This window comes from Hemiscyllium ocellatum, chromosome 16 (assembly GCF_020745735.1).
Source record: "Hemiscyllium ocellatum isolate sHemOce1 chromosome 16, sHemOce1.pat.X.cur, whole genome shotgun sequence".
Taxonomy (NCBI): Eukaryota; Metazoa; Chordata; class Chondrichthyes; order Orectolobiformes; family Hemiscylliidae; genus Hemiscyllium; species Hemiscyllium ocellatum.
Genome location: NC_083416.1, coordinates 2,779,825 through 2,806,750, shown reverse-complemented (window position 1 = coordinate 2,806,750; position 26,926 = coordinate 2,779,825). Strand labels below are relative to the sequence as shown.

Genomic DNA, 26,926 nt, shown 5'->3' with positions numbered 1-26,926 from the left:
CAAGTGGGACTGAAACGGAAAAAGTGAGATCCACATAAAGCAGTAACCTCAGACCTATTATTATGTAAGTAAGGATCGGCTAAGATTGGAAACAAAACAGCAATTGCTGGAAAAGCTCAGCAATTTCTGTTTTTGTTTCTGGTTTACAGCATCTGTAGTTCTTTCAGTTTGTATTCAGCCAAGAGTGGGGTGGTTAATCCAGAAAAAAGCAGTAAGCCTGACGATTGGGAATATTTTAGAATCCCACAAAAGAGAAGTTTAATGAATAGGAGAAAGTGAGGACTGCAGATGCTGGAGATCAGAGCGGAAAATGTGTTGCTGGAAAAGTGCAGCAGGTCAGGCAGCATCCAAGGAGTAGAAGGACTTTCCTGAAGAAGGGCTCATGCCTGAAATGTCGATTCTCCTGCTCCTTGGATGCTGCCTGACCTGCTGCGCTTTTCCAGCAACACATTTTCAGCAAGTTTAATGAATAGGCAGAGAAATGAGTCTGAAAGTCCGAGAACATACTGAAAGCTTGTATAAATACATAAAAGAAAAAGATTAATAAAGACAAATATAAGTTCCTGACTGTCAGAAGCTGGGAAAGTTAAAATGGGGAACAAAGAAATGGCAGAAGAATTGAAAATCTACTGTGAGTGTATCTCCACAAAGAGGGCACAAGTAACCACTCAGAAATGTTTAAGAAGCAAAGATCCACTGAGTGGGTAGATTTGAAGGAAATGATGCTGGGAAATGAATGGTGTTAAATGGTGATCACCTGCATCCCAGAGTACTAAAGGAATTAGCCCTGGAAATATTGGGTGCATTAGTGGTCATCTTCCAAAATTCTATTTCCAAAATCTCTGGAGTACTTCCTACAGCTTGGATGGTGGCAAATGTAACTCTAGTGTATATCTACAGCTCAGTTAGCCTAACCAATCATTGTGGGGAAAATTCTAGAGTCTATTAAAAACACATCACAACGGAACATTTGGAAAGCATTAACAGGATTGGACAACGCCAGCATGGGTTTGTGAAAGGCAAATCATGCTCAACAAGGAAGAACTGGTGGATGTGTTTGGATTTTCAGAGGTTTCCTGATAATTTCTCTCATGAGAGGTTAGTGAGCAATGTTAAAGCACATGGATGGGGGTTCGGAAGAGGAATTAGGATTAGAATCAGAATCCCTGCAGAGTGGAAACAGGCCCTTCTGCCCAACAAGTCCACGCTGGCCCTTTGATGAGTGACCCACCCTGACCCATTTCCCTACATTTACCCCTGCCTAATAACCTACACTATGGGCAATTTAGCATGGCCAATTCACCTGACCTGGGCATCTTTTGGATTGTGAGAGGAAACCGGAGCACCTGGAGACACAGAGAATGTGCAAACTCCACACAGATAGTCGCCCGAGGCTGGAATCGAACTCAGGTCCCTAATGCTGAGAGGCTGCAGCGCTAACTGCTGAGCCACTGTGCCACCCACTCAAAACTTTAACTCTGTCTTTCTCCCCGCAGATGCTGCCAGACCTGCTGAGTTTCTCCAGCATTCTCTTTTTTTTGTTTCAGATTTCCAGCGTCTGCAGTATTTTGCCAGAAATTCCAACAGGGCTAAGCAGATGCAAGGAGGAGGTTTTCCCTGAGTCAGAGCCAGGGGATGTACGGGGTAGACCATTCAGGACTGAAATTAGGAAATATTTCTTCACTCAGGGAAGTGAACCTATGGAGTTTTTTTTTAACCACAGAAGGCTGTAAAGGCCAAGTCACAATATATTCAAGAAAGAGACAGATACATTTCTTGAATTTTGAAGGCATTGAGGATAAGGGAAGAAAACAGCAAGATGGCATTGAGACAGATGGTCAATCATGATCCTATTGAATGGCAGAACCAGGTTTGAAGGGCTGAATGTAAAAAGTGAGGTCTGCAGATGCTGGAGATCAGAGCTGAAAATGTGTTGCTGGTTAAAGCACAGCAGGTCAGGCAGCATCCAAGGAACAGGAATTTCGACGTTTCAGGCCAGAGCCCTTCATCAGGAATGAGGAGAATGTGCCAGGCAGGCTAAGATAAAAGGTAGGGAGGAGGGACTTGGGGGAGGGGCGATGGAGATGTGATAGGTGGAAGGAGGTCAAGGTGAGGGTGATAGGTTGGAGTGGGGTGGGGGCGGAGAGGTCAGGAAGAAGATTGCAGGTTAGGAGGGCGGTGCTGAGTTGAGGGAACCGACTGAGACGAGGTGGGGGGAGAGGAAATGAGGAAACTGAAGGGCTGAATGGCCTACTCATATTTCTAGTATTTATTCGAATCACAGATATTCAAGTAATTAATGTACAAACTAACATCATGATGTTGTTCCTGGAGGAGTAATGTCAACAACTTGCATTTATACAGCAAACACCTCAAGGAGGGTAATCAAGAATAAGATATCAGTCAAGGAGGAGAACATGATACAAAGGTATTTTTGAAGACATGTAAAGGAAGATAGATGACCAGCCGGAGAAGAGGAGAGATGGGAAGAATTCTAAACTTTTGGGCCAAGGTAGATCCTTTAATGGCAGGACAGAGAGAGGTTGGAGTGCTTAAAAAGTCAAAATTGGATAAATGCAGGGATCTCTGATGCTTGGTGAAGGTTAAAGAGACAGGGAAGGGCAAAGCCAATGAGGTTTCTGAATCAAAGGATGAGTTTTCAATTTGTGTGATGGCCTTCTCAGAAGGCAACGTGAGTGAATGAATGGTGGGAGAAGATGACAATGTAGCAGTGTATGGAATGTGAAGACGAGGAGACTGGCTGAGAGAGTATTGGAATTGTCTAGCCAGCAGATAACTTAGTTATCATTGAATGTCTCCCTCATGCATGAGCTAAGACAGGGTCCCAGGTAGGCATTGTTCCAGTGGAGAGCTTTGGGGTGAGAAGCTGAATTCTTGAAAGCTGCAGGCTATCTGAATCAGCAGAGAGGGAACAGAGTGAGTAAACAGGGCCATTGACAATGACTTCAGTCTTTCTGGTGCAAATTAGAAGTTAATATTGCCTTTGGAGAATCATAGAGTTGTACAGCATGGATACGGATCCTTGAGTCCAACTCATCCAGGCCGACCGGACACCTAAACTGATCTAGCCCCATTTGCCAGCATTTGGCCCACATCCCTCTAAACCCTTCCTATTCATATACCCACCAAGATCCCTTTTTAATGTTGTAGGAGATAGTGAGGACTGCAGATGCTGGAGAGTCAGAGTTAATATAGTGTGGCGCTGGAAAAGACACGGCAGGTCAGATGGCATCTGAGGAGCAAGAGAGTCAACATTTCAGACATGACCCTTCATTAGCACTGTTGTAATATAATTGTACCAACCTCCACCACTTCTTCGGGCAGCTCATTCCATACACACACCATCCTCAATGTGTAAAAGTTGCTTCTTAGGTCCCTTTTATATCTTTCCCCTCTCACCCTAAACCTATGGTCTTATGAAGAAAGGTTGAAAAAGCTCGGACATTTCTCTCTGAAGAGGGGGAAGAGAGGTGACCTGATTGAGATATACAAGGTAATGAGAGGAATACATAGAGATTAGATTACTTACAATGTGGAAACAGGCCTTTCGGCCCAACAAGTCCACACCGACCCGCCGAAGCGCAACCCACCCATACCCCTACATTTACCCCTACCTAACACTATGGGCAATTTAGCATGGCCAATTCACCTAACCCACACATCTTTGGACTGTGGGAGGAAACCGGAGCACCCGGAGGAAACCCACGCAGACACGGGGAGAACGTGCAAACTCCACACAGTCAGTCGCCTGAGTCGGGAATTGAACCCGGGTCTCTGGCGCTGTGAGGCAACAGTGCTAACCACTGTGCCACCGTGCCACCCATATTTTCCCCAGGGCAGGATTGACTGGTATGAGAGGTCATAGTTTTAAGATATTAGGAGGAAGGTACATAGAGGGGACATCAGAGATAGGTTCTTTACACAGAGTTGTGAATATATGGAATGTGTTGTCAGTGGTGGTGGTGGAAGCAGAGTCATTGGGGACATTTAAGTGACTGCTGGACATGCACATGGAGAGCCGTGAGTTGAGGGGTGTGTAGGTTAAGTTATTATTTTTTACATTAAGATTAAATCTCGGCACAACATCGTGGGCCAAAGGGCCTGTTCTGTGCTGTATTTTTCTATGTTCTAGTTTTAGACTTGCTCCTGAAGAAGGGCTCATGCCCGAAACGTCGATTCTCCGGCTCCTTGGATGCTGCCTGACCTGCTGCGCTTTTCCAGCAACACATTTTCAGCTCTGATCTCCAGCATCTGCAGACCTCACTTTTTCCTCGAAGATTTTAACCTACTGCGAATCCTCTTGCAAGGAAGCCTTCCTCCGTATTCCTGATGAAGGGCTCTGACCCGAAACGTCGAATTTCCTGTTCCTTGGATGCTGCCTGACCTGCTGTGCTTTAACCAACAACACATTTTCAGCTCAGCATCAATGGAGAGACAGCAAGCTAACATTTTCAGTTTAGATGACTCTTCATCAGTCCTGTTGTACTCTGAGATAACCTACTTCACTGTCCACTACAGGGGTTCCCACATTCTCCCTGTGTCTGTTTGGATTTCCTGAGGGTGCTCAGGTTTCCCCCCACGGTCCAGGGATATGCAGGTTAGGGTGGATTGGCCATGGGAAATTTAGGGTTCCAGAGATAATGTGGGATGCTCTTCAGAGGGTCGATGCACACTCGATGGGCCGAATGATCTCTTCGTTCATTGTGGGGTTTGTGTTGTTCCCTGAAAGCAAATGATGCACGGCCCAGTGCAGATCTCCCGGAGCTAATGCCCCCTGTCTAACCCAGATACCCCTCTACAGGGACCTGCTGCAGAACCAGGGCGGGTGCCACCTCATGACGCTCCATCTCAGATTGACAAGTGTTGGAGGAATGAACCGGTGAATGGCTTTGGGGCTGGAGCAGTTTCACCACAACAGCTCCTCCTCTTTTGTGCAGCGCGTCAGGGAGCGCCGCGTTATAATTCAGCTCCGAGACAGCAGCTCAGATAGGGAGCGAGGGAGAGACTGGCCAAAGGGAAGCATCTCAATGCCGCTCAGTATGGGGATCAGCTGCATCAAACACAATCCCAGAGGTAAGAAACACCGCCAGCTGATCTCTCCTTTCAATGGCAAGAGAATGTGCACTAAATGTGGCGAATGGAGAAAAGAGAAAAATCTTTGTTCCTTGCTGGGATTTGCTTGTCTTTTCTATTGGCATTGAAAAGGGGATGTTTAATTTCGATGTGAAATCACATTTTTGGCTTGTCGTTTGCAAATGACTCAATTTTCAGCTCAATTGCCAGACTCCTTTTTTTAAAAAAAGGACTTCAATAGATTAATCATGAGGAATTAAACAAATGTAACGTCGGATATGTTGGAGAGGGCTGATGGCTGCTAAAATTGCTCAAAGCTTTTTAAATCAGTGGGTTTTTTTTAGTTTATCCATAGTAATCCCGAGATTTGATCGGTTTCGCCGCTCCTCTGGATTCTGCAGAATTCCCAAACAAGCCAATACTCAGGTTCAAGCAGGAGTGGGCAGGTGGAATGATCTTACAGCGACATCCCAAACAGGGATAATGATAATGGAAACTGCTTTGTTCTGGAAAGTGCTAACATTATTGAATATTGTTGCAGCTGTAGCCACCTCGGCCAATGGAGAATATTCCAAAGGCTTAGAGGATTCAAGACCTGAGACACCAGATAATACCTAGCTCCTGACCTACTGTGGTTGCCACAGCATCATTAGCTGTCCCTTCAGATCAGTGCCTTAGACAGAACACAGGCTGAAAGGCTGTTACCATTAACTGACATGGGAATAAAAACTCCTCTGACAAATAACATTTGTGACAGTGCAGCACCCTCAGGACAGTTTAAACAAAAATGTATGTTGAAGTCATTGACTTGAACTGATAAACCATCTAGCTGCAGATCAGATAGACTTGACATCTTTATGTTGTGCAACTACGAGCAAACGCATTTGGAGTCCAGTAGCAAGATGGTGTGGAGTATTATCAGTAAAAGCAAAATCCTAACCATGGGTCTACAGTCTGACCAATGCAATAAGTCCAAATATTTCAGACCCCACAATATTCACATTTCAAACCCAGTTTTAGTTTGAAGAAACATGCAAAGTCTGAACAGACTTAGACACGGATTACGATGACCCTATCCCATGTGTCTGGTTTAACTTTGTTTGAGACTCGGAGCAATGTCCTCGTGCATTATTCAGGCACCATTTGCTTGGTTGCCAAAGTCTTAGTGCAAACAGAAACCACTTCACAACAATGCTACATTGTGTGAATGTTTCTGTGGTAATTTGTACAAAGTTGTTTGCTCCGATGTTATCAGTACTTGCTGTTAAAACAGAACAAACCAAACACAGAAGGAATACACAGAAATACACGAATCGACATTAGGATTCTCCATGAACACCTCATATTCGAGAAAGCAATGATGGCCATCTCTGTTCACAAGGAACCAAATGGAAGATTTCCTCTTTCAAGTGAGATTCTATGTTTAAAACCAAGGTCATAATTTGGGCCATTTTAAAGATCATATTTTGGTTTATTAACAAAAGCTTCAACAATTATATTCTCAATTTTTTGGAGTGGTGACATTGTCCTTTTGCAACAAGATCCTTTGCAACCTGCAACAAACCACAGGTTGGGAGAAACATCTTTAACATGAATTCCTGACGGTGGCACTCCCTTTCCCAATGGAGTTCCTATTTCATCTACAATATTCAACAGGCTTTCTCTAAACAAGTGAAAAATCACATAACACCAGGTTATAGTCCAGCAGGTTTATTTGGAAGCACGAGCTTTCATCTGGTGTTGTATGATTTTTAACTTTTTACGCTCCAGTCCAACACCGGCGCCTCCAAGTCATTCTTTCAACAAGCAGGTGTTATTATAAGATATTTCTAATACGTTTTGGGAACCCTAACTGCCAGAGCTCATTTTACCGCAACTGAATGAGATCATATTGATAAAGATGAGGCAGAGGTAAAACCTCCACAATCTGATGTCCCTCAGTTTTTGCAACAAATGAAAACTCAAATGAAACAAATACATTTTATTTAGAATCTGTTATTCTCAGAAAGTTCCTGTTGCTAATATTTCTCATAATCCTGGCCCATAGTAAGTCATCCTCTTTAAAAACCAGAATACATAATAAGATTATTTTCTTTTAAAAATGGCTCTGATGGTCAAACTCACTAAATCCTAAAGGAGGGAGTTGGAAGGTAGTGATGAAGATACAGATATGGAGACAGAAGTAGAGATTGGGTTGCCCAATGGATAAACCAATGGTATTAAAGATTATGAACTCATTTATTTTCTTAAAGTCAGTTGTTGAAATTGTTCATTTTAACCTGTTCAACAGTGAGGTTGAATTGCATAAAAATGGATATTATGATATTATTGACTTAATGATTGACTTTGGCAGAAACACAGAATAGGTAAGAAAGAATGGATAGTCTGTTTCACACACCAACCAATCTTCTGTACTGAAGTCTGTATAATTGTTGTGATTGGAATGAAGCACGTCATATACAAGAGAAACAAATAGATAATTAGAGATGCAAATGTAGGTATTTGATGTGTGGGGGTTCTGGATCTGGTGAACCTCTGCTCAAGTGCCTAGAACATTGGAGTCTTAAAGTGTTAACGTATAGATTGATTTTAAAATTCAGCAAACACCTATTTGTGCAAGTTTGGCAAATGCTATCTCGGTCTGCAATGATAGACTGTTACCGTTTATTTATCTATTGCATATCCTGTTGTTCGATAGCAAGTTTTAAAACACAGGGACATTGTAAATCACTATCTCTTGTGCACTTTTATTATTGCCTATCAGTAAATACTTTATTTCCAGGAAATTGAAAAGCCTTGATAACTGCAGCCATGGTAGCTGTGTCTGGTTGGGTAGCAACAAACTGAAACTTGAGCTGCTTCAGTGACCACTTGCCACCTGCCAGCATTAAACATTAACAGCCAGTCACTCAGTACTGCACCTGTATTTATCTCTTGTTTATTTCTACAGTATAGGGCCAGCTACACTGACACCCCACTCCCTTTACTTTCTGCTACCAGTAAGACAAGTAAAACATTCTTTTTCAAACAACACCAAGGCATAAAGAGCTTAAATATCTTCTGAATTTTTTTTTTGATTTTTTTTTATTTTGTGTGGGTTTTGTGCTCATCATAGGGCACATGTTATTGCTAGGGAATTAATCGTGTCTTAGGAAGGATGTATCAAGGTTAGACAGGGGTCCCTCAGTCCTATTCCCACAATGTAGCTTCACTCCTATCTGAGACTCAAACTCTGGGCTGCATCAGGATGATTATTTATCCCATTTCCCATGCCAACCATCCAGTGACCTCTGAGTGAAATTGTCTTGAAATGGGGAGAGTTTGTGATACAGGGCTATAATAAAAAGACTGAGGGAGCATAACTCAATCCACAGATGACCCTTCCAGTCAGTGAGCAGAAAACCCTTTTATCCCATGATAGCTTAAAGAACATTTCACCCACTGTACTGTAGTTAATGCTGATTTTGGAGGGGTGGACAAAGTTTAACAATCACGCAACACCAGGTTCCAGTCCAACAGGTTTATTTGGAGGCTCTAGGTTTCGAAGCGCTGCTTCTTCATCAGGTTTAGTTTTCATGAATGTTTTTTCAGGAGAGTATAAACTGATTTAAGATAGTCTTTTCATTGCTTTCAGATATGTTCCTGAAAATGTTACATATACTGTCATAAAATGTAGGCTTACAATACAATGCTAAATGCAACATTATTTTAAAAATATTAAATGGAATGAATCATGGGATGTTCAGTGTTGACCTCAAAAAGCCACACTGGCAATGTTTAGCGATTTCTTTTCTGCTATTGATGTGTTTCCACTGTCTGTCTGAGGGCTGTTGTGGCACGGTGGTATCTCTACCTCTGTGCCAGAAGATCTGGGTTTAAACCCCACCAGCTCCAGAGGAGTGTCACTAAATCTCTCTGAATGCATTGATTCGGAAATATCCAGTATCAGTCAGTCATGGGCTTGTTCTATGTAGAGTGTTTTTTTTTGATTCAGGACATTTGATAATAAATATTTCGGAAAAACATGCCAGAGCATGTCACAGTCCGTGAAGTAGTTTCAAAATGCAATCACTATTGTGGTTAGGAAACAGAGGAGCATATTTGTACACAGCAAGGACCCACATGCAGAGGTTATACCAATGACCAAGTTGTAGCTGTTGCTTTTGTGTTAAGTGTTGGTCTAGACATCAGGAGCCTTCCCAGCTGTTTTTCGACAGTGTGCAGGATTCTTTACATCCACTGAGACAGAAGTCAAGGCCTAAGTTTATTGGGTGAAAATGAGGACTGCAGATGCTGGAGATTAGAATCGAGAGTGTGGTGCTGGAAAAGCACAGCAGGTCAGGCAGAATCTGAGAAGCAGGAGAATCAACATTTTGGACAAAAGCCCTTCATCCAAGAACTCCTGTGGGAAGCTAGAGGAGTGATTGCTGGGCCTCTTGCTGAGATATTTGTATCATTGATAGCCACAGGTGAGGTGCTTGAAGACTGGAGGTTGGCAAACATGGTGCCACTGTTTAAGAAGGGCGGTGAAGACAAGCCAGGGAACTATAGACTAGTGAGCTTGACATTGCTGGTGGGCACATTGTTGGAGGGAATCCTGAGGGACAGGATGTACATGTATTTGGAAAGGCAAGGACTGATTAGGGATAGTCAACATGGTTTTGTGCATGGGAAATCATGTCTCACAAACTTGATTGAGGTTTTTGAAGAAGTAACAAAGAAGATTGATGAGGGCAGAATGGTAGATGTGACCTCTATGGACTTCAGTAAGGGGTTCGACAAGTTTCCCCATGGGAGACTGATTAGTAAGGTTAGATCTCAGGGAATACAGGGAGAACTAGTCATTTGGATACAGAACTGGCTCAAAGGTAGAAGACAGAGGGTGGTGGTGGAGGGTTGTTTTTCAGACTGGAGGCCTGTGACCAGTGGAGTTCTACAAGGATCAGTGCTGGGTCCTCTACTTTTTGTTATTTACATAAATGATTTGGATGCGAGAATAAGAGGTACAGTTAGTAAGTTTGCAGATGACACCAAAATTGGAGGTGTAGTGGACAGCGAAGACGGTTACCTCAGATCACAACAGGATCTGGACCAGATGAGCCAATGGGCTGAGAAGTGGCAGATGGAGTTTAATTCAGATAAATGCAAGGTGCTGCATTTTGGGAAAGCAAATCTTACCAGGACTTATACACTTAATGGTAAGGACCGAGGGAGTGTTGCTGAACAAAGAGACCTTGGAGTGCAGGTTCACAGCTCCTTGAAAGTGGAGTCGTAGGTAGATAGGCTAGTGAAGAAGGCTTTTGGTATGCTTTCCTTTATTGGTCAGAGTATTGAGTACAGGAGTTGGGGGGGTCATGTTGCAGAATATTGGTTAGGCCACTGTTGGAAAATTACGTGCAATTCTGGTCTCCTTCCTATTGGAAAGATGTTGTGAAACTTGAAAGGGTTCAGAAAAGATTTACAAGGATGTTACCAGGGTTGGAGGATCTGAGCTATAGGGAGAGGCTGAACAGGCTGGGGCTGTTTTCCCTGGAGCGTTGGAGACTGAGGGGTAACCTTATTGAGGTTTACAAAATTATGAGGGGCATGGATAGGATAAATAGACAAAGTCTTTTCTCTGGGGTCAGGGAGTCGAGAACTAGAGGGGATAGGTTTAGGGTGAGAGGGGAAAGATATAAAAGAGACCTATGGGGCAACCTTTTCACGCAGAGGGTGGTACGTGTATGGAATGAGCTGCCAGAGGATGTGGTGGAGGCGAGTACAATTGCAATATTTAAGAGGCATTTGGATGGGTATATAAATAGGAAGGGTTTGGAGGGATATGGGCTGGGTGCTGGCAGGTGGGACTAGATTGGGTTGGGATATCTGGTCGGCATGGACGGATTGGACTGAAGGGTCTGTACATCTCTATGACTATGACTCTATCAGGAATTGGTCTACCTGAACAACATGAGAGCTCGACAATATTGCATTGGAGACTTTCCTAGGTTTCATGGCCAAATGAGGCTTGAATCCACAACCTTCTAAGCGAGTTCCCGAGAGGGCAGACATAACATTCTCACTGGACAGCCGGGAGGATCACTTTTTATAAAATTCCCACAATATCCTACACTTTAGGCATATCAGAGATTCCAAACACAGTATCAATTGTATAATCAACTCTAACATCACCAGGTGAAACTGAGAGAACAGAGAAATATTTATTTGTGTACATTTTCGATATATTATAGCTCCTGTGGAAGTGGGTATGTCTAAAGGATATTTTGTTGAAAGGTGTTTGTGTTGATTTGAGCCAGGCAAGGACATGAGAATCAGTGCTCAATCTAGTTTGAAAATGTAATTACTAATAGTGTCACTACAGTGAGTATTCCCAGCATCAATGGGAGGGTAGGGCGAGAGGGGACATTGAGTTTTAGTTTTGTTTTCAGTTTAGTTAATGATTTCCTTCATTTCATGCTTTTATCTGAATGACATATTTACTCTATGGAATTCCCCTGGCATGGATTTTGATAGTTGCAGTCACACAGGAACACACAGAAATGTTAAAGATGTGACTGTTGCCACTGCATTGGAATGTAACTGTTGAGCAGGTGGAAATTTAATGGAACAAAGTGTCTGTCTGCAAAGTCCTGTTTCAGAACTAACCAATGGCATTTACAGTGTGGGAGAGCCAGTGCAACTTACCCAGTGAGGTGCTCACATCAGCTACCTCTGCTTTCAGAAATCGTGCTGCCACATGACCCACTGTTTGTTTTCTCTCTCACCAAGGAATGGCAGAAAGAGTCTTTGAACACAATTTACAGCATCTAAGCTGTAATAAATCTTCCTGACAAAGTCCTACGTGAACACAGTATTTCACTGTAACTAGACAGCTGTCGGGTGCTGCCCCTACCTGTTTTCACTTCTCTCCGTTCGCAATACATCATGAGTACGTGGCTGAGCTTCATGATGTCAGAACGTCATCCCTCAGAATCAATTGTGGGACCCTGAGTCAACTCCTGTTTGTGAATCTGGCTAGTCAGGTACACGTGGTCGGTGTGTGTCAAAGGGTGAGACCTAGCACCTCAAGCCTAGACCCCAATATAGCAGCAAAAGAATATACCAAAACCGATAAAAAGAAGGGCCTGTACATTTCATGGCTGATACATTTCCCATATGTAAGTAAAGACAGCATAATCAGAAGCTGTTATGGTAGTAAAAAGTTTTGTTTTGGACATGGTGTTATATTTAACTTGTGTGAAAATGTGACTGGGGTAATGTGATGATCTGGACCAGCACTAGAACAGGAGTACTGTCCTTGAGAGCAATATGAGGTTGTGCTCCAGGCAATAGTTTCCAAGGCACCGGATCATTTTTATATAACGAAGCTTGGATTTGTTTTGACCTAAAATGAGGGGGCACTGGATAGACAGTATATCCTGAGACTTCTGAACAATGTCTTGGTATCCTGGCCTGTTGACAGGATGAATTAGGAGTTATTTTCACATTTGTTCTGTAAAAGAGCATGGTTATTTGAAGTGGACTTGATATTGGTGAGCATGTAGTAACCTGTGTTGGAGTCGGTGTTTTTGAGAGTGTTCCTAGCAACCTTCTGAGCACGTCAAGAATGAGGTGCACCAACTGGAGTTTCGATTTGCCTCACTCACTAAATGAAAGAGCAAAAACCGGCTGATCCAGTTTCCTGCTAGGTGGGAACAGTCAGCGAATGTTTGATATTTTTCAGTTGTGTTTCTATTAATAGCTGTAACTACCAGAGGATTTAATGTGGTTATAAAATAACGTCAGAAGGTATACCTTCAGAACATTCTAAACTCCTACATACTGATCCCAACCCTGATTTATAACTTCAGGGCTGGGTGGCAGATGCTTTGGATAACCTGAACTATCATTCTGCCTTGTGCAATTTTATTTCAGTTTTGAAGCCAGTGGCCATCCAGCCAAGGGACTTGAGCTGATTTGGAGTTTCCTGGGACCGTAGGATGCTGAGCGGGGACCTTATAGACATTTATAAAGCCATGAGGGCTGTGGATAAGGTGAATAGCCAAGGTCTTTTCCCTGGGAGAGGTGAGTCCAAAACTAGAGGACACATGTTTAAGGTGACAGACAATAGACAATAGACAATAGGTGCAGGAGTAGGCCATTCAGCCCTTCGAGCCTGCACCACCATTCAATACGATCATGGCTAATCAGTATCTGCTCCCTGCCTTATCTCCATAACCCTTGATTCCACTATCTTTGAGAGCTCTATCCAACTCTTTCTTAAATGAATCCAGAGACTGGGCCTCCACTGCCCTCTGGGGCAGAGCATTCCACACAGCCACCACTCTCTGGGTGAAGAAGTTTCTCCTCATCTCTGTCCGAAATGGTCTACCCCGTATTTTTAAACTGTGTCCTCTGGTTCGGCACTCACCCATCAGCGGAAACATGTTTCCTGCTGCCAGAGTGTCCAATCCTTTCAAAATCTTATATGTCTCAATCAGATCCCCTCTCACTCTTCTAAACTCGAGGATATACAAGCCCAGTCGCTTCAGTCTTTCAGGGGGAGGATTTAAAAGAGACCTGAGGGGCAACTTTTTTTTCACGCGTAAGGTGGGTTGTACGTGGAGTAAACTGCCAGAGGAAGTTGTAGATGCAGGTGAAGTTACAACATTTAAAGCATTTGGACAGATACATCAAGAGGAAAGGTTTAGAGGGACATGGGCCAAATGCAGGCAAATGGGACTAGTTTAGTTTGGGAAATCTGGTCAGCATGGGCGAGTTGGGCTGAAGGGTCTGTTTCCATGCTGTATGACCCTGGAAGCCTGGGGAGTGATATGTACTGAATTAAGCAGACAAAATTCCTGATCCAATCTCAGGCTGAAAAACAAATTCAGGACAAGTCCCAACAGTTACAGTGACACATTCCGCCAGGAGCAAACAAACCACACAGTAACTATTAAAAGAGCCCAAGGAATGTACACCTTACACCAGTGAACAAGTCTGAGGAGTATTTCATCATTATGCCAGTTCACCATTTAATCCCAACTATGATGACATGCTGTGCCTGATCACCAAGCATCCAGGATTGACCTGGAATCTTCAGGAATTTATGATTCATCTCCTCGACTCTGCTGTTGCCTAGAGAGAGGCTGTTTGACAGCTGGGCAGATTGGGAGCATGTTTTTTTAAAAATTAATTCTCAGGACATGGGTGTCCCTAGCTAGGCCAGCATTTGTTGCCCATCCATCAGTCCCCTTGAAAAGATGGTCCTTAAAGCCTCCAGCACAACATTCACCCAGAATAAACAACCCAAATGCTCCTTTTAAACTAACTTGATGATCAACTTTATGAAATAGTTTATCATCCTGACCAAATGGAGTTGAATCTTTGCAATTGAGTGGTTGAATCTGGGATGTCCTTAGAGTGTAGGGCTTGGTATGACACAGTATGAGGGTTTCTTTAGTGGGATAGACATGGCCAGTAGGATTGATGTATTATCAAAAGTCTTGGAAATTGCAATAGACAAACACCTTGGTGTATAATAACCTAAGAAATCTTCAAAGCCCTAGCACCAGCTTTCTTTGCAGTCAGCGTATTGACACGGAAGAAGCAATGATTGTCAACCAGCTGACAGGAAGATCTGGAATATTCTACTTGTCCAACAGGACTGTGCATGATCAGGCTTTATCTGAAATATTTTGCCATTGCTGGTAGTTAATGATAGCACGGCACAGTAGAGAATGGTCATGGTGTAGAATGAATACGGATTTCTCCCTGTTGTATCCCAGTGTCATACTGTGGAGCCCAGTTTTGGCACCATCTCTGGGACAGCTGCTGAGAGAGGTTATTGTCCCAGTGTGAGCAAAGAAAGAACCAGTGAGCCCTGATATGAACTAGGCCAGACCACTCAAAATATTCTGAAGCAGGCAGCCCAGAACATAACTTTGTAATTTGTTTCGATAAGTGTACAGTGAAAGTTACCCGGAGTAAATTAGCGAGGTTGACTACCAGGTTTTAAAACAGACAAAAATGTATTCAAAATTACAGAATGAAACACAGCGAACAGAATGAAGAACACCCACAGAACTCAGACTGTCCCAAGCAAAACTTAGATATGCTGTTCCAAACATACAAAACAGTCCAAATAAACAAACCCCCTTAAACACAGGAAAAATGAAGCAGAGTCCTACAGGTTGAAGTTAGAAGGGCAGAAGGAGAGAGAGTCTAACAGCCTGTTTCCACACAGCCCACTGTTGCACTGACTCAACCAAGACTTCATTTCTCCCTTTTATGATACACGTTACTTGTAAAACATAAGCTTTGGCCTAAAGTCTCATTTGCTTACGTGTAATCAAAAAGGCCTTTCATCCTTGTACCAAACCAGTCACTTCGGAGCCTGAGTGGTTTCTGATTCCTCTGAAAAAAATCCGAGGACTCAGTATCTTTTGAGGAAAGGAAGAACTTTTAGAAAACAGATGTGCTTTGTGACAGCCCTCAGTGACCTCCAGCTGCCGAGCGAAGAGTGTGTAACTCTTTCAAATTTGCCTTCTGTATCCATGGAATAATGAGTGGTTTTAGAAGGGCAAAACCTTAAAATATTGGGGTGGATATGCAAAGAAGGAAATGTGCCATAGCTAAAGAACCTCTGGACTGGATGCGTTTGGACTGCATCCAATTGGACTTCACTCTGTGGGGCTACCTGAACTAAAGCTGATACCCATCTGTCTACCTGTAGAATCTAAACACACTCCATAATGTTTTCTGAGGTTGACAAAATCTGTTAGTATTTGCAATAATCCCCTAAACTGGGAAGATATGCAGAAGGAGCAAGGGAATTGACTAATTTGATAGTTGTATCAAAGATCCAGTATGATGGGCCAAGTGGCCTTCTCCTGTCCCGTATGATTTGATGAGTCATTAATACTGACTTTGACTAACTTGTTTTGGTAGAATTCTTCCCATTGTTATTTGAACAATCTGTTGCAAATAGTCAGGGATGATGTTTTTCCTTCCTGGGTTCTGAGCCAACTACAAGAAACTGAACAAGTCCTGACCATGTCAGTACCACTGTGAGGCAAGGCCATTTATAACTAGTTGCCTGATCTTCCCAAAAAATGGTGACTCATGCTGCAATGTATGACTATCTGACTGACCAATAGCGCATTTATTCTTTAAATAACCTGGTTATTCAACGTGCAAGCAGATACAATACAAACACAAGCGATAAGACACAATACTCCACCTGGTTCTCAAATAAGTTCCACAAAGATATCATTGTTGGTGAATTCACATGGGTCCAGAAAGCTTAAGTAATTCTCTGCATGACCAAGTATTCCACCAGCCTTTACTCCCTCAGGTAGCTGAACAAAATACAGCATTAACATTTGAAAGATTTGAATGTGAAAGATTTTTGCAGCTGAGCAATTGCACTGTTATAAACCTAATCAGTAATAATGTTGTTCATGCCTATACAGTGGCTCAGTGGTTAGCACTGCTGCCTCACAGCAGCAGAGACCTGGGTTCGATTCCAGCCTTGGATGACTGTCTGTGTGGAGTTTGCACATTCTATCAGTGTCTGCGTGGGTTTTCTCCCACAATCCAAAGATGTGCAGGTTAGGGTGGGTTGGCCGTGAAAAATGCAGACCCACTCTATGGGTCTGGAAAATTGGAGAGATGGGTTGGGCTGAAATGGCCTCTATCTGCACTGTAAGGATTAAGTGATTTCTGCCATCAATATCTTTGCCACTTGATGAGAATCGCTGGCTACAGTTTCTGAACTTTAAAAAATAAAGTTTCTCTGATACATACTGGTGAAACGTAGTGGTGTCCAGGCCATGAAGCTGTTACTGATTGTTCTAAGACCCTCATGTGGAAGCAAGCCTGCTCTCCTTATCCTTAGCCAGTCTGATTTGTATGTGACTCCAGGCCCACATCAATGTGGGTGATTCTTAAATAGCCAAACATTCCGTTAAGGTCAAGAACATTAGGGACAGCCAAGAAATGTTGGCCTTGCCAGTGATATCCACATCCCCTGAAAACTGAAGAAACAATGAGGGCATGTTATATCAACTAGGCGTACATTCCTCTGCAGCAGCTGACCTCTGACCATTCTGACCATTCCTCTGACCATGGAGACTCTGGGATTAAGTCACCAAGGTACTGAAGACTATAAATAGATTGGACAGGGTCAAAATCCATTGGAGCTGGGCCACCTGTCACAAAGTTCAGGAAAAGCATCTTTACACAATGACTTTCTCTTCTTCTGAACAATTTGATTTTTTTATATGTGAGACTAAAACTTGGTAGATTTTGTAAGGAATGTTGAAATGTGGAATGAAGTGTGAATTGGAGTCAATTGGCACTTCCACTCAGTCAGCCATTTTCTAACTGTGTGATGGAACAGGCTTGATGGGTTGAATGGCCCACCATTGTGAAAATGTTTGATTCACTTCTTCCAGCCCTGTTCCCCCCCATCGTTTCTCTTTACGTGTTAGTGGTTCAACAGAAATTGAATGTGTAAACATAACAGGTTCAACAAAATGCTTCAAATGCAAATATTTAGTCCAAACAAGGAAGCAATAATGTCAGGTCTGTGGCTATGGAACCTACTCCATGGTAATTGTTCTCGGAGGTGGTTCACTCTGCCTCTCAGTTAGAGTTGTGTTAAATGTTACATGGATGATGCAAAGTGTAAGTAATTATCTGGTGTTGGATAATTTCTTAAACATACAGTGGGCAGTAAAACAGAGTAATGCTCAGCTGTTTTGTACCAAACTCTTTGTAAACCTGTCCTGCACACACCAGTGTAACACTAAACCCCTTTCTGTGTTATGTATTTGCAGAATATGAACAAAGAAATAACCCACGGTCTGCTTGTGGAAAAAAGCCAAATCATCTTCAAACCCAAGCTCCCTCACTCAGTCCCCTTTTCTTCCATCCGTACACCAAAGGGTCACAAATAAAGATGGACTCGTCCCATCACTGTGCATGGAGGAAGTCAGGCTTCTGTAATGGGATCACCTTTACCAACCGTCCAGTTCTCATCCAGGAGAAAGTGAGGTTGAAGATCACAAAGACAGAGGAGTCGTGGCAAGGAGGAATGCGACTAGGCTGCACAATCTTCGACCCCTCCCTGATGCACCCCGATGCCCTTCCCAAGTTTGTGTGCCCAGACCTGGAGGAAGCGCATGGCTTCTGGGTCAGCGCGTTACCCCAGCAGTGCATTCATGAGGGAAGTGTCATCTCATTCTGGGTGAACAGCCAAGGACACTTCCTGTACTCTGTAAACGAAGGAAGGGAATATCTCCTCATGAAAGGATTGCTGGTGTCTTGGCCATTGTGGGTCATCATCGATGTGTATGGAACAACACAAGAAGTCCAGCTTCTAGGTGAGGATACTTTTGTAAGATGTGATAGAACATTTCATTACATCATACTCTGTCATTTCCTGTGCAGTCTGGCTTAGATTAGGCCATTCCTGTACTGATGGCCCTGTGGGTAAACACACCATGGGATATGCTATTGAGTCACAAAGGATGGAGAGGCCAAGAATGGTCACTGCTCTGTGACACGTTAGCTCATTCCAGACAGTACAGCTTGAAGCACTGCCGTTGAGCTCAGTGCTCCAAATGAGGAAGAGAAAATTAGATGGGATTCTGGTGAGTCAGTGATTTGCTCCCCGCGTGTGTGTAGATGTGTCAGGGCAGATTTAGTTTCAGTTGTGAAGCCTGATGCAGGTGAATAGCCCCCACAGCTCTGGATCCATGATTCCCACAGCCTCTGGATCCATGATTCCCATTCAACTTGAATGAGCTCCTTGGGAGCCCCAGGATTGCAGCCCAGTGAGAATCAGAAGCATTGAGAGCGTGGGTGAAATTGGCAAAATTGAAAATCCGTCATTTCAAAGCGATGTTAAAAGTTAAACACTAAAACGGAGAGGATTCCATTTGCACTAAGTTCCACCCAAAGTGGCAGCTAGAGGGACACCCACGTCTACCCTCCCAACCACATTTATTCAATTATTAAATGTGGTGGTTTTAATTTGGACTCATCCAAATTTAAGTCACATGTTTCAATAACTAAAGACTGCAGCTCACTATAATATCAACATGAGGATTGATTACACTCAAAGCTTGAAGCACTTGAGTGGCAATTGCCTGGATGATGTGGTGGTAATGATGATCAAGCTGTCAGTATTTGCTTGGGATTTCACCATTGGAACTGACAGCAATATTTGAGATTCCACAACTGGAAAGTGTTACACAGAAATCTCAAAGTTGCTGTCGGTGATTATACAATGCTCCAGAGGATATACTCTCAAGGTCACCCAGAGAGAAGTTGCGAAGCAGTCAATGAATTGACAAAAACTCTCACTTTGAAACTGCTCACTTTACTGCAAAAAAGAATTCTTTAAAAAGCTACACCTTTTGGAATGGGGTGTAATTATGTTTTTGCCAGCGAACAAGTTTATAATTATTGATAAACAGCTTCAAGTTTCCTGATTTAAGCTGTCCTTTGATTTGTGGAATGTCAAATTTCCCCATTGTGAAAAGAATCCCAAACATTATTATATTAATGTTGGTCAAATTTCATTTACGTTTCAGTTCCAGTCTTAATCCAGTCATAACCATTTATTTAACCATCCGTAAACTTCAACTAATAGGTTGAGATGCTTTTAACTTCAGCTTTATGTCTGTGAGATTAATTCAATGTGATTGACTCCTTGTCCTGGTCACTGATATCACTCCTGGATCTGTCACGGATTTATCCTGCTGTTGGGAAAGGGGAAGTCTCTCCCATCGGGATCATTAGGTCTTTGTGGACAGCAGCAAGCAAAGTTGTTTCACATCTGTTATGCCTTTAGAGGGTTATTATTTCATAGATTGAGTTAATATAATCCAATCTAGGACGAGTGATAATGATGCGACACTCGTTCAAATCTCAGAGCCTGGGTTCTCTCGGGAAAGCTCCTGCAAGCTGACAGTTGCCTCCTTCAGTTTACAGCTTAAATAGTTGGTTGGATAGATCATGTGACACATCCAGCTCCTTTAATTTCGCCCTCAGTGTCACATCCAGTGCATTCAGCTCTTAAAGCTGGTAAATCAGGATCTCCAGGTTGTACACTTGAAGATATACTTCATGTGTGTAATAGGACATTGTACATATAGTTAATGAACCTAGGCATGGACAGATTGTTACTAATGAATTAGATGAAACTACGAATTACAGAATGTGATTGTTTCAGATTAACGGTGCTTCATTTCCTAGTCTGTATTGCTATGCTCAATCTGCTAAATGAAATACTTGTGTTTTTACCTCTTTAGATCCCTCCATGACTTGCGTCTCCCAGAACAAATCAGCACCTCAGCCGTCCCTCCCTGTGAGAGTGAACAAACCCCAAACATCCAGTTCTTGTTCGTCAGCTTCTTATACAACACCAGCCAAAGGTGAGAGCAATTAGCAACACCCAGGCGCCCTGGTGTTAGTTCCTGAGAACAATTACATTTCAGAAAGGTTGAGAAGCATTGAGGAGGGAAAGTGATTTGATCTCAGCTCAGCCTTTTGGTCTTTTCTCAACCAGGTGATCCAAAATTAAATAGTTTAAGGAATCTTCTACCCAGATTTTTTAAAAAAGTTAATCACTGTCTGAATCTGGCACAGCTTTTAGATGCTGGTGTCTGGGAAGAGGCCGGTATCTTTGTGAAATGAACTCCCTTGATTGATCTCAGTGAGAGCACTGGGTGGAGACCGTCCTATCACAATGTACCTCAGCGTTGCCAGTTGAACCCTTGTGGTTCTTACCATCCATTATTGATAATTGTTCTGAACACTTTCTCTGTAACACTATTTCTGCAACATTATCAAACCTGTAAGTGTTAATTGCAAAATCAAGTCCATAACTTAACTGATGCTACAAATATGTTCTCACCTATTACAGAACCAAGTTATAAAGAGCAAAGCTGCTGGCTGGATTGGTACCTGTTCTCAGTGCAGTGATCTGTAGCCAGCGTGGAGAATAAATAGCTTTAACCCTTTATTTTTAGTTGCTCTGAAACGAAGATGCTCACTCTGAAGGATAGTGTCTGATCTATACTGCACCCTTTAAGCCAATCAGGAAAAGAACCTTTTGCAAATCCTGTTGAGTGGACTAATACGTAATTCACCATATCATAAGATTGGGCAGCATGCTGGCTCAATGGTTAGCACTCCTGCCTCACAGTGCAAGGGACGTGGATTTGATTCCAGCCTCAGGTGACTGTGCTAACCCCACACAGGCTTTGTCCCTATGTTTGCATGGGTTCCCTCCCACAGTCCAGCGATGAGCAGGTTAGGTGGATTGACAGTGGGCAATGCAGGTGTACAGGCCCAGAGTAGGGCAGGGGTATGCCTGGGTGGCATACGCTTTAGAGGGTAAAATGGCCTGATTCCACATTTTAAGGGTTCTATGATAAAATGCAAGAGCACTACTGCCAAAAGATGACCTTGCCTAAGGACCATCTGCTTTCTGTTATCAAATCAGTTCAGCTGCATAATTCAGGAGCCTCCAATTTCCCTCAAAGCCTTTTAAAACTCAAAAGCTTAATTATAGAGTCATAGAGATGTACAACATGGAAACAAACCCTTTGGTCCAACCCGTCCATGCCGACCAGATATCCCAACCCAATCTAGTCCCACCTGCCAGCACCCAGCCCATATCCCTCCAAACCCTTCCTATTCATATACCCATCCAAATGCCTCTTAAATGTTGCAATTGTACCAGCCTCCACCACATCCTCATTACATACACGTACCACCCTCTGCGTGAAAAAGTTGCCTTTAGGTCTCTTTTATATCTTTCCCTTCTCACCCTAAACCTCTGACCTCTAGTTCTGGATGCCCCCACCCCAGGGAAAAGACTTTGTCTATTTATCCTATCCATGCCCCTCATAATTTTGTAAACCTCTATAAGGTCACCCCTCAGTCTCCAACGCTCCAGGGAAAACAGCCCCAGCCTGTTCAGCCTCTCCCTGTAGCTCAGATCCTCCAACCCTGGCAACATCCTTGTAAATCTTTTCTGAACCCTTTCAAGTTTCACAACATTCTTCCAATAGGAAGGAGACCAGAAATTGCACGTAATATTCCAACAGTGGCCTAACCAATGTCCTGTACAGCCGCAACATGACTTCCCAACTCCTGAAATCAATACTCTGACCAATAAAGGAAAGCATACCAAATGCCTTCTTCACTATCCTATCTACCTACGACTCCACTTTCAAGGAGCTATGAACCTGCACTCCAAGGTCTCTTTGTTCAGCAACACTCCCTAGGACCTTACCATTAAGTGTATAAGTCCTGCTAAGATTTGCTTTCCCAAAATGCAGCACCTCGCATTTATCTGAATTAAACTCCATCTGCTACTTCTCAGCCCATTGGTCCATCTGGTCCAGATCCTGTTGTGATCTGAGGTAACCCTCTTTGCTGTCCACTACACCTCCAATTTTGGTGTCATCTGCAAACTTACTGACTGTACCTCTTATGCTCACATCCAAATCATTTATGTAAATGACAAAACGTAGAGGGCCCAGCACCGATCCTTGTGGCACTCCACTGGTCACAGGCCTCCAGTCTGAAAAACAACCCTCCAACACCACCCTCTGTCATCTACCTTTGAGCCAGTTCTGTATCCAAATGGCCAGTTCTCCCTGTATTCCATGAGATCTAACCTTGCTAATCAGTCTCCCATGGGGAACCTTGTCGAACGCCTTACTGAAGTCCATATAGATCACATCTACTGTTCTGCCCTCATCAATCTTCTTTGTTACTTCTTCAAAAACCTCAATCAAGTTTGTGAGGCATGATTTCCCATGCACAAAGCCATGTTGACTATCCCTAATCAGTCCTTGTCTTTCCAAATACATGTACATCCTGTCCCTCAGGATTCCCTCCAACAACTTGCCCACCACCGAGGTCAGGCTCACCGGTCTATAGTTCCCTGGCTTGTCTTTACTGCCCTTCTTAAACAGTGGCACCATGTTTGCCAACCTCGTCTTCCAGCACCTCACCTGTGACTATCAATGATACAAATATCTCAGCAAGAGACCCATCAATCACTTCTCTAGCTTCCCACAGAGTTCTCGGGTACACCTGATCAGGTCCTGGGGATTTATCCACCTTTACCCATTCCAAGACATCCAGCACTTCCTCCTCTGTAATATGGACATTTTGCAAGATGTCACCATCTATTTCCCTACAGTCTATATCTTCCATATCCTTTTCCACAGTAAATACTGATGCAAAATACTTGTTTACTATCTCCCCCATTTTCTGCAGCTCCACACAAAGGCCGCCTTGCTGATCTTAAGGGGGCCCTATTCTATCCCTAGTTACCCTTTTTGTCCTTTATGTATTTGTAAAAACCCTTTGGATTCTCCTTAATTCTATTTGCCAAAGCTATCTCATGTCCCCGTTTTGCTCTCCTGATTTCCCTCTTAAGTATACTCCTACTGCCTTTATACTCTTCTCAGGATTCAGTTACCACCTCGTGAAATTTCAGTGTATTACAAAGAAATTAGCCTATCCTTTCCCAAAATGACTCGTATTCTGAATGTTTTAAAATCAAACTTCTAATATTTGTGTTATTTTCTAATGTCTTTAAAGCATTTCTCTTGCAGCAACAATAAATAATTGAAAATTGGAATATTTCATGTGTTGACTAGTCCAGCAATACAGATCAAATAAGAATATTAACCAACCCTTGATAATTTAGTGTAGATTTGTCTTTGTCAAAGAAAAACATCTTTAGCTAATATGCTAACCATCTAAACCTTTTATTTTCAGACACTTCTGGTTCCAGTTCTTCTGTTCCTAAAGTATCATCAACTCCTTCACCCCAGGGTTCGGCGTCTGTGGATGAAGAGTGTATTGTTTGCTGTTCTTGCCAGGTTGACTCAGTGTTATACAGATGTGGACACATGTGTGTGTGCTACAGCTGTGGCCAGAAGCTCCTCAGCAAGAATTCTAAATGCCCAATCTGCAGACAACCCATCAAAGAGATCATCAAAACTTACCGCAGTTAATACCTCCAGATTAACATATGAACTGACTTGGTCTGAGCTTTTGAATGACATTTCTTTTAGTGTCAGCAGCTTGGCTCATTATCTTATGAATCATCTGTTCTGCAGCACTTGACATGGTCCCGTGGAAGATAATACATGTGTGACAACGAGGTAGTTAATCCAATGGGAAACGCAGAGGGAGTATTGAAATGCCAGACAGGCAGGAGAAGGCTGACATGGGGTTGACAAGAGTATGAAGAAATGGACGTGCAGTTTGTGTTGGAGAACAAGATGCTATTAAAGGCACTAATGAAAGAAAGTCAAGTTATGATGGGTAGCAGCAGAAAAAGTTTCACAATGTGACTTTAGTTAGAGAAGTAAGGATTGAACTAGAAAGAGGAAGTAGCCCCAGTTGTTGAAGGCATAAGAGAAATCAGGCAAACAGCTAAAAATGAGAATGAGGTTCCAAACAAAGGGAATTGGAGGGTTTTTTTTAAGTGAGTCAACTGGGAGAGGTGAAGCATAATTGAAGGACACACACTATAACAATCTACAAACCTCTTGGGTCAATATTATCTAGGCTTTTGGATATTACCTATTTATTGTCCATAGATCCCCAATACTTCAGAAACTGCATGTCAGCCTCTATCCAATGATTAAGCAGTTGACGTGGGATAAGTTTAACATTAAAAAAACTACCACCTCAACCTTTTTTGGATTTGCAAAACAATTTTCTTATTTCTTTACCTTGGAAACGTCAGGGTGTATGGGGTAGATTTCTGGGATTCACACTGTCACCCTGTGAGAGGTAAACCTGAATGAGAGACAGACATCACTCTGACACTCACTTTAACATGTTGGTTCTGTGCTGCAGATTTTATATTGTGCTCTTGCCATTGATTCAGTGAAATGAAATGTTAATGTTTGATCAGAGCCTAAGAATCAGAAGGAAGGTCTTGTGCTTCTGTAGATCTTACCATTTCCAGCTGTGTCAGCTTCTGGGACCTCTGAGCTTCCTCCGACATTTCTCATTTTCCTGATTTTAATTGCTGCACAATTAATGAATGTTGCTTGTTACCTAGGCTCTAACTTTTCTAAGTCCCCTCCTTAAACCTGTCCCTTCTAAGGCCCTCCTTAACTCAATCCCCTTGGCCAATCTTTCTTTCCTCTGTTCCGTTAGCTCCTTAAGTATCTCAATGTCCCAACAATGATCCTATGAAATGCTTTGCCCAATTTTCCTGTGTTATAAGAGCTGTTTATACGTGCAAGTTTCTGTGTTAGGATTTTTCAACTTTACATTTTTTGTAATGATTGAACTCATGGTTTTATAATGTACATAAATGATTTATATTTTTTATAAAATGATGATGTCTTGTTTTTATTAAATATTAGTTTCTAGAATTGCAAGGAAGCACCTACTGTGTGTTGTTAGAGATAATATTGTTAGACATTGTCCACCCTCTCATCCAGTATTTCTTCACCAAGTTGAGAGAAAGACCATATGGAGTGATCAGCTTCCATGACTGTTTGTGACTCATTTTCACTGTAGAAGCTGAAGCCAAACTTCCCGCTTGTCCAATGGCTCAAGACAGATGGAACCATAGTCATCAGAAGGTTGTAACTTTGAATAATGAACTCAAGTCAGGCCATTAGCAAACTCAATGCTCTGGGCTACAGAGATTTAACGTGTCTGTCAAGGACCCCAGGCCTTGCTATGATTTAGTTATATCTACTGGAAAATACCGACATAGGAACATTTGGTGGGAAGACCATTGCGTTCACATCTGGCAAAGTTACCTAAACACAGCAGCCAATTGGATAAAATCTGATCTGAGACCCCACACTCAAAACAAAGGATCAGTATTGGAAGAAATTGTAAAAAATACAAAAATGTCATTCTTCTAGTTCTGTCATTTGTCCAACCAGTAGCTTAAGAATGCAGTTTGGAAAGATTCTAGTGTTAGTATTTGATTAATTCAGTGTTACATACTCTTTATTCTAAGCAGTAGTGAGAGGTATTGTTCTTGACATTGGGACCAACTTTAAAATAGCGAACCTTGCAGCATGTCCAGTCTCAGTGTGGAGTTCAGCAGCTGTAGCTACACTCAATGCTCACTCCACTGATCCCACTCCTGAAGGCCATCTCAGAATTATCCAACCAGCTGCCATTATGTATGATGAGTTGCTCTCTGTTATTGAACTTACTGTAGGATAGATGTTGACACTATTGCAACATTTGCTGACTGGTTGTTAACTCTAGAAGCAGAAAAAATCCTCAGATGATGCAAGATGCTATTTCTGTTTAATGTCTTCCTTATTTTTGTTTCAATTCCTGTTCTGTCATTGCACTACCTTCCTCCCCTGACATCAGTGAGTGAGAAATCTGGCTGTTTATGTTTAAGAATGGGAGTTAATGATAGAGAATTTGAACACCACACAATCGTACCCTTTAAACAGGAGTTGAAACAGGGGAACAATGTTGACAAAGAGCTTGCAGAACTGGGTGAGCTATTAGAAAAAGACCAATCGGTAACTTGGAGATGTGTGGCATTCAGAATCTTCCAATCAACTAGAAACTCCAGAAAGGTGACCCATATTTGACTGAATATGTACTTGGTCTTTTCTTGCCTTTTTGTGCTTGTTCATATTAACACCAAATCTGAGACAAATGGACATAGATGCAAACATAAGACGGACCTTTAACGTGGAACAATCTACCAGAGACCATAGAAACAGAGGTGGTTGCACTATTTAAGGGTGTGTTGGGTAGGTTTTGACAGGATATTAATTGGGTTCATTGACCGAATCGGGAGGAATTG

At 42.6% G+C, this 26,926-nt stretch overlaps 2 protein-coding genes across 3 annotated transcripts in view; one reads left to right on the top strand and one right to left on the bottom strand.

The window, feature by feature from the left end:
• rmnd5b (required for meiotic nuclear division 5 homolog B) overlaps positions 1-26,926 on the bottom strand; it is an 89,621-nt gene that overhangs the window by 11,965 nt on the left and 50,730 nt on the right. The window lies entirely within an intron of this gene.
• On the top strand, positions 4,977-25,469 carry LOC132823123 (E3 ubiquitin-protein ligase NEURL3-like). 2 transcript variants are annotated; one of them, XM_060836667.1, is made up of 5 exons: positions 4,998-5,094; positions 13,009-13,158; positions 17,916-18,461; positions 20,397-20,519; positions 23,890-25,469. In XM_060836667.1, the coding sequence occupies exons 2-5, from the start codon at positions 13,074-13,076 to the stop codon at positions 24,126-24,128; spliced, it is 993 nt and encodes a 330-aa protein (XP_060692650.1). In that variant the 5' UTR covers positions 4,998-5,094; positions 13,009-13,073; the 3' UTR covers positions 24,129-25,469. The 2 variants fall into 2 exon arrangements, with proteins under 2 accessions (XP_060692651.1, XP_060692650.1); XM_060836668.1 differs by lacking the exon at positions 13,009-13,158 and having other exon boundaries at positions 4,977-5,094.

Excerpts from the sequence above, each read along its gene's own strand:
- LOC132823123 (XM_060836667.1), top strand. The coding sequence starts at position 13,074 with ATGCTGAGCGGGGACCTTATAGACATTTATAAAGCCATGAGGGCTGTG. Across the intron at positions 13,159-17,915 it reads AGGTCTTTTCCCTGGGAGAG|AATATGAACAAAGAAATAAC; the intron begins GTGAGTCCAAAA and ends ATGTATTTGCAG. Across the intron at positions 18,462-20,396 it reads ACAAGAAGTCCAGCTTCTAG|ATCCCTCCATGACTTGCGTC; the intron begins GTGAGGATACTT and ends TTACCTCTTTAG.